This window comes from Lepidochelys kempii, chromosome 9, assembly GCF_965140285.1.
Source record: "Lepidochelys kempii isolate rLepKem1 chromosome 9, rLepKem1.hap1, whole genome shotgun sequence".
Taxonomy (NCBI): Eukaryota; Metazoa; Chordata; order Testudines; family Cheloniidae; genus Lepidochelys; species Lepidochelys kempii.
In genome coordinates this window covers 6,999,795-7,007,684 of record NC_136388.1, presented here as the reverse complement: position 1 = coordinate 7,007,684, position 7,890 = coordinate 6,999,795, and the positions used below count along the sequence as shown (strand labels likewise).

The following is a 7,890-nucleotide window of genomic DNA, read 5'->3' as shown; positions in this document are numbered from 1 at the left end:
GGGGCAGCCTGGGGGCTCCTGCCCCGCTCGCTCGCTCGGAGAGGCTGGGGAGTGAACCCCGGGGTGTCGGGGAGCTCGCTCCACCCCACCGCGCGCCCGGCTCCCAGCGGAACCGCAGCGCGGGGGGAGCGGCGCCCAAGCCAAAGAAGCCCCGGCAGGAAAGACAGTGCCCGGTACCAGGGGCTCCCCCCCCCCGCCCCACACACGCCCGATTTGGTGCGTCGCAAGTCCAGTGCTGGGTCCAAGCGGGGGGGGGGGGCGCAGCCCCCACTCCGCAAACCCCTCTGCCAGCTCGGGACAGGCGCCAGAGCTAGTCACTGCGGAGCGGGCTCAGCCCCGGCAGCCCCCACTCCCTGGCCCGTGCAGAACAGTGGAGCAAAGGGATCAGCTGAGACCAGCTGGGGGGGGGGCACCAGGGGTCCGGGTCTCTCCAAAGCCCCAGCCTCAAATTGCAACCTCCTGGCAGGTGAGCGCTGTAAGGGGGAAGCCCCCAAAGCGGGGCAGGCAGCCTCTGGGGCGGCGGGGGGGGGCAAACTGGGAGCTCCCCCCCCATGTCAAAAAACACTTGTCTGGAGCCGCCAGATTTCCGCCTTTTTTTTTTTTTTTTAATGAAAAGCTCCAAATGAGAAGCAGATTGCTCGCGCCAGGCTGGCCTTCCCCAGGAGCGGGCTGGGGGCTGGGGCTGGCCTTCCCCAGGAGCGGGCTGGGGGCTGGGGGCTGGGGCTGGCCTTCCCCAGGAGCGAGCTGGGGGCTGGGGGCTGGCCTTCCCCAGGAGCGGGCTGGGGGCTGGGGCTGGCCAGCGGCTGCCCTGGTCCTTTGGGCTCCCCCGTCGGCTCTGCCCCTGTTCTCCGCTCAGCGCCCGGCCGCGCTCCCAGCCCGCAAGCGCCACGGCTCGCAAAGGCAGCAGAGACCCCCCCACAAAGCCCCCCCCCCATGCAATCCCAATGCTGCCTGCCCAAGGGGCCGGAGCCCCCAGGATCCCAATGGAAAGGGCTGGGGGGGGAGGGTTACTTTCTGAAAGGCCAATTCTGCCCGAAAAAAGCGAGCCCCCCCTCCTCCCCCCCCCGCGATGTGTCATTTGTTCCTGCCAAGTGAGACCAAGCCGAGATCCCAGCTATTGTTAAGCAGGGGGCTGGATTGGACCTGGCTGCGCCGATGACATCACCGGGCAGGTTGGGTTATAAATGAATGAAGGAGAAGCCCCGAGCGCGAGCTCCGCACTTGCAAGGAGGCAGCCGGGACCGACTCGCGGCGCGGAACTTTGGCTCGGGTTTTGCGGTGACTCCCTCTCCCAGCGGGGCCGCGGTGACCCCCGGGCCCTGCCCCCCAGGATGCGGATCTCACACTTCCTGGCTTGTGGACTTTCCCTGGCTCTGCTGTCCGTCAGGCTGGAGGCGAGACCGGCAACTCAGCCCCAGCAGAAGGTAAGCGGGGGGCTGCTCCGGGCAGGGACGGGACAGGGGCCCCTCCTCCCCACCGCGCTGCGGGGGGATCCCCCGGAGGGAGAGGCGAGGAGTTAGGGGAACTTTGACAACGGGGAGGGGGTGGCTCCTTTCCCCCTTAGCCCTGCTTGCTGCTTCTCCGCTGCTAGGGCTTCTGGGTTAGGAGGGGGCAGATCTCCCCCATCCCAGCCCCGCATCCCCAGCCGCCCCCCCCCATCCCGCTGCAGCCTCCCACTCTCTGGAGCTCCCCGCCACTTAACCCTTTTGCTGCTGCTGGGTCTCCCTGCGTGTCCCCCGGTCAAGGAGCCCCAGGCTCTGGGACATCAGCGGGGACAGGGCTGCCCCGGCGGTGGCCGGGCTGAACTCTGCTTTCCAGCCCCCTGGTGCTGAGGGACCAGGGCGCTGGGAGCGGAGCCGCCCCTCCCTGAGCCGCGAGTCCCCCGGTTTGAGCCCTGACCTGCGGGGCGTCACTGTCCAGCCGCCGGGGCGGGGGGTGTCAGGGGCGGGTGGGCTGCGGGGCGGACGGCAGGTGCAGAACGGGCCCGAGGTGCAGATTGCAGGAGGCAGCAGCAGCTTGCAGGGGGCTGGGACCCGACGGGGTCGGGACTCGGGCGCAAGGGAAAAGCACCGGGTTCAGCTGCACCAACCTACGGGTGGGCGGGGAGATGCCCGAGAGAACCGGGCTCCTGGGGAGCGTGCAAGCCGGCGGGGGGGGGTGGGGGTGGGGGGGGCACCGAGTCCCCTAGCGCCACGTTTCCCGGCTCTGGGAACTAGTAGTGGGGGGGTCCCTGGGGCTGGAATCGGGGCCGTGGGGCTCGGGACGGGCTCGGGGGGTTGGAACCGGGGCCGGGGGGGGGTTGGCACCGGGGGGCTCGGGACGGGCTGGGGGGGGGGGTGGAACCAGGGCCGAGGGGCTCGGGGGTTGGAACCGGGGCCGGAGGGCTGGAATCGGGGCCGGGTTGGGCTCAGGGCGTTGGAATCGGGGCTGTAGGGCTCGGGACGGGCTCAGGGGTTGGAACCGGGGGGCTCGGGACGGGCTCGGGACGGGGGGGGGGGGTGGAACTGGGGCTCGGGGGGTTGGAACCGGGGCCGGGGGTCTGTGCCGCTTTCACGGCATCCTGCCCCTGCGCTCTGCCCTGCAGCCCCCCCGGAGCTCGCCGGGACACGAGCTGGCGGAGAGCCCGGCCGCGGGCCGCGAGCGAGGGGAGACGGCGGGCGGCGGCGGCGGCGGCCGGGGCTCGGGCTCGCGGCTGCTGCGGGAGCTGCGCGCGGACACCAAGTCCCGGGCCGCCTGGGCCCGGCTGCTGCGCGACTACCCCGGCACGCGGCGGCACAAGGGCGTCAGCAAGAAGGGCCTGTCCAAGGGCTGCTTCGGCCTCAAGCTGGACCGGATCGGCTCCATGAGCGGCCTGGGCTGCTAGAGCGGCGACCCCTGGCGGCGGTGAGTGCCCCCTGCAGCCGCGCCCCCGTGCACCTGCCACGCACCGGGCGCGGGGTCCCCGCAGCCCCCTGGGTCTAGCTGCCTCCCCGCCCCCCCCATCATAGCCTCTGAATGCCCCGGTCCCGCCCCCCCCCCGACTGTCTGCCCTGCCCTGGGCCGGCCAAAGCCACCAGGCTGGCTCAGACCAAGGGTCCATCCGGACCAGTGACCTGGCTCTTACAGGGGCCAGATGCTTCAGCGGGAATGCAGAGATCAGAGCCCTGGAGTGAGCCAGTCCCAGCTTCTGGCCCTCAGAGGTGTAGGGACACCCCAGAGCACTGAATCCTCTGGGAAGGGCTTCAGGCCCGGACCCTGTATCAATACAGGGAGTGTCTCTCCCATGGCAGAAATGCAGCCACCGCTGGGGCAGGGTGGTGGGAACCAGCAGGAGGCACAATGGGGCAGGGTGAAATAAGGCCCAGGGGCCACACAGCGGATTGCAGTCACCCTTATATTCAATAGGGATGAGCAGCCTAGGGAAGCTCCAGATTCCAGTGTGTGATGCCTGGTTTTGATCTGGCAAGGCCCTTAGGGTCAAGCTACAGCCTCACGTGCTTGGAACTATCAAAGGTGTTTGCCAGACGCCCATCCCCATAGCATCCGTGCTCGTCTCTGCAGGCAGCCCCCTCTCTCTAAGGTCCGAGCACGGCTGGGGGGCACTTACACAATTCGGTTGGGTTCACCCGAACGACTGGTCCCTGCAGAGAAGCAAAAAAAAAAAAAAAAAAAGATCTGAGAAGACAAACTAGAAAATAGCTGGGAGAGTAAAAAACACTTTTTCAATTTGTACAGAATGCCCCCACCCCAAAACGTGCCAGGGATCAAAGTCCCAGACTGAAAATCAGGCTGCTCAAAGGGCAGCTTAGCTGAAGTCCTGAATCTTTGACCCTTTACTACGAGTCAAGATGTGACTGTTCAGCTGTGCAAGTTGACTTCTTTGCCTGTTCTAGTACGTTCTTTAGTGCCCATCATGGTGGCATCTAGACGCTTGGAACTATGAGCATGTTAGGGAGAGTGGGTTCGCCTACAGTCGCACGACAGTAGTGCTTGGGGCTGGGGCTGCTGCAAGCAGCTGTCTTTTTCAGAAGGGTATTGCCCAGTCTGCCCAATTTCTTGTTCTTCTTTTAGGTGCATTGCCTATCTCCAGCTAAACACTCCTGGGCATTCACTTACCATCACTGCCACCGGGTGGTTGGGGGTGCTATGGGGCTGGGTGCCGTCGTAATGAGCGCAGAGTCATACCATGGTTAGGACAAGCCTTTTCAACGCCAACCCTCCGCGGAGGTAACCACAGGGTGCTCCCTCTTCTGGTGGGGCTGTTGATTTAATCTGTCCTGGGTGAGACCAGACAGCAGAACATGGATTTTAGACAAGACTCTGTCTCTCTCTGTGTCCAAGAGGGAGGCAGCCTGAAAGCATGAAATGACATTTGTGCTGTCCCAGGCTTCTGATTCTGCGCTCCCTCTGGTATAACGCCACTGGCTTCAGTGGAATTACTCCTGCGTCATGGAGAGCAGACATCCAGGTACTTGGCCATGCAGCTTAGGTGTGCTTGTCGATCCTTTATTTTGGGGTGCATGGGACTGTAATATATAGTGATAAATTCCTCGGATTTCAAAGGACACCCGGTCCCAAATCTATGGGACTGGCCACTTTTCCATGCAACCTCCCCCAGATTTGGCTTGCACCTGTTTACTCCTAAATTGGAGGCGATGGGTAATTATAATTAGCACTGCTACTGTTCTAAAGATTTGGCACAAACTTGGAAGATTATATATACACACACATACATGCCTGCGAATCTACTGTATGTACAGTACATAGCAACAATGTCTATTGCTTGGAATCGCTGCACCTGCCCTGATTTAACAACCAAAATACTGCAGGGATGGTCCAGCCATGACAGTGTCTATCAGCATTTCTGCTATGGTTGGGTCCACTGCTGTGGGATACGTTAGTGTAGCTTTGTCAGGGTGTTCACAGCAGGCACCAGAGGGACCGTGCGCTGTATAGACCTAGATTCCCAAGGAGGGGGTGCTGCCTGGCAGGACTGGTACTAACTGGACAGTTAATTAGTCTGTGAACTGTACAGATTAAGTCCTATGGTTGGTATTTGCTTATATGCCATGCCCCCCTCTTGTAGTAAGAGCAGAAAGTCAGAAGATGGTATTGATGCTTTACAATCCTAGAAAACTACCCCGTAAACTCCCCTGCTGTAAATCCCCTCCCCCCCCAGCAACCTCACTGTATAAGCTCTTCACCACATCTATGTATCAAAACCCTGCCATTGATAAATGCCTCCTAGACAGTTAAGTAGAGATTTCCCCAGGCTTCTTTCCTATTTAAACTTGACCCCTGAGGAGTCCATGGAAACTAACAGAGTCTGCTTCTAAGTATAGCTGCAGAGTCAAAGGTGTCTTGCATAAATGCCGTGTGCTCCATGAGCTCTGTGTAAGTTCCAAAGTTCGTCTCTTTCACCAGCAGAAGCTGATCCAATAAAAGACATTACTCACCCAGCGTGTGCGCCCAATGAAGGCCGAGGGGGCTCGGACAGGTAGCAAGATATTTTCTGTAGCTTAGGAGAGTGAAGGATGCCTTGGCTGAAGGGTTTGCTCTGAGCCATATTCCCATTCATTTATTTTGAAACATTCGTTTTACATTTATGAGTCTTCTCCAGTTCATTTACACAGCTCCTGAGAGATCCCTTTGCCAGCCCATCCTTGGTATTTGGTCAGGTATTAGACTGTGAAAAGTCTCCAGGCAAAGTTGCATTGTAAACATTTCCCATGTGAAACAGAATTTTTACTTTCAAGCAATGACCACATTGATCAGCAATAACAGGATAGCCTTTGGGATACTAGTGGTTTCCCGACTGCTGGCTGACTGTGTGAGTATACTGTATGTTCCCTAAGCAGCGTCCAAGGGCTCTGATTCTGGCTCTGGTTCTTTAAGCAGGCAACATGCAGATACACTAAGCATTTGGGGTCACTCTTGTTTGCAATCCAAGCCACGAGTTATTTCTTTCTGCAGGGCCACAGGTGTGTCAGGCACTTTACACACAAGCACAATAGGCTAAGTTCCTGCAATAATCTAGCTGGGCACAGATCCACCTCTGGTCTAAATTGGCATAGTTCTGTTGAAATCAACGAAGCATGACCTATTTGCATCTGCTAAGGATCTGCCTCATAGGCCAAGGCCGTTTGCAAAACAAGGCACATGGAAAAATTTAGAGATTCAGCCCTAACACAAGAAATCCGAGACACTCTTAATTTCAAACTGGCATTTTGAAGTCTGCACTTGAGAGGCCAGGTGTATATGTCTGCGTGTGCCCAAACATCAGGCACCAGTGACTTTTATGCTTGCGAGTGGGTCCGCACATAAGAAACAGCAACAGGGGCTCGGCTCTTGTTTTTATCCCACCACCTGCTGTTGCCCGGAGAGTGATCTAAAGGGATTATCCAGGCAGGGAGCCGGCCAGCTCAGGACTTGGGAAAGAAAACCCCCACCTGGAGCTCGGAAATGTACATTTGTACCAAACTCTCCCCAGAGAGAAAATTCTTTTATAGCTGCACATCAAGGGGCCTGCTCTGCTGCCCCAGTGGCACAGCCTGAGAGCACAGGGCACGAGCCTGGTGACAAGACCCAGCAGCATGCCACAGGCCAGATCTGTGCCACGGGCCAGATCTCTGCCACCAGCTCTGAGTGGTGGTGGAAGCCCTGCGCAGAGGCCTTCCCGTGCACACTGATTTAGCTGCTAGATGCAGCCCCTTTGTGTCTGTAAAGTTCTTTGCAGGTGGGAAGGACTAGCTCTGCATCAGGCACACAGCAACGTGGCTGTACAGATAACCGACAGCTCCAATCTGCAGGGCCTTATACGGCTTTTAATTAGGGAAAACTCCAACTGGAGTCAGGACAGCTGCAGGCAGCAACACAGGATTCAGCCTTTAAGTGCTACCAGCAGGGAAGCTGGCGGGCAGCGCTCGGGCAGGCAGATGGCACGCTTGGGGCCTGATCCCACCAGTAGGGCGGCCCCTACTCCCATTCACTTCCCAATGCCAACATCTCTTGGGACTGTTATGGGGGGGCACTATGTGCTGAGGGGAAGCTGTCCACAAAGCAAATACTAATGGGCATTTTCCTGTTCTTGTTTGTTTCAGGGCTTTGAATACATTTCCCCCCCTATGGCCATGTCCGGCCACTCCCCAGCCGACACCTAGAGGAGCAGAGAACACCGGAAATGGGACAGACGACATGGTTGTGTTTTTCTTTTCGGTACGAGGAGTCATGACACCAGCTGTTTCGGTTTTCTTATTTTTTTAAGATTAAAAAGTTCTATCATATATATATGTGTATATATATATATATATACACATATATATATATATTCTATACAAACATCACCAGGACAAAGGACAGTGCTTTTCCAAAAGACTGATGAAGCCAGCTGTATAACATTGCTGTTTGAAAATCCATGTCACGCATAAATGTATTTATGTTGTAAAGCTATTTATATATTGTTTATAAAGAGATATTTATAAAAATTTTATTTATGTAACTAAATGAAAGGAGTCGAGCAGTGTAACTTTTTTTCCTAAATAGTTGAAAAATGTGTAAAAACCAAAAAACCAAAACAATGTATCATTCCATGTGGCATTTTGTAACCTGTCTTCATTTATTGGATTGAGTCACTTTCTTTAAAGTGCCAGATTAGTTCATTTTAACAGCAGGGAAGCAGTATATTCTTTTTAAGAGTAGAGTGCGAGCGAGTGATTTGCACTTTAGCCTTTGCCCCCTCCCGCAGGGTGCTCAGTGAGGAAATAATTATGGCTCCGATCCTGAAATCATTTAATCAGGGCCCAATCCCGTTGTGAACTCTCAACAGTAGCATGCCCGTGCCTGGATGCAGCTGCATTAACCTCTGAATTTGTGCAGGGCCCACCCTTGAGGAGTTTATTGCAGAACTGGGGC

General features: G+C 57.2%; 1 protein-coding gene across 1 annotated transcript; it reads left to right on the top strand.

Annotated features, from left to right (window-relative positions):
- Window positions 1-1,331: 1,331 nt before the first annotated feature.
- NPPC (natriuretic peptide C) lies at window positions 1,332-7,559 on the top strand. Its single transcript, XM_073359153.2, has 3 exons — window positions 1,332-1,424; window positions 2,585-2,883; window positions 7,080-7,559. The coding sequence occupies exons 1-2, from the start codon at window positions 1,332-1,334 to the stop codon at window positions 2,861-2,863; spliced, it is 372 nt and encodes a 123-aa protein (XP_073215254.1). The 3' UTR covers window positions 2,864-2,883; window positions 7,080-7,559.
- The last annotated feature ends 331 nt before the right edge of the window (window positions 7,560-7,890 follow it).

Excerpts from the sequence above, each read along its gene's own strand:
- NPPC (XM_073359153.2), top strand. The coding sequence starts at position 1,332 with ATGCGGATCTCACACTTCCTGGCTTGTGGACTTTCCCTGGCTCTGCTG. Across the intron at positions 1,425-2,584 it reads CAACTCAGCCCCAGCAGAAG|CCCCCCCGGAGCTCGCCGGG; the intron begins GTAAGCGGGGGG and ends TCTGCCCTGCAG.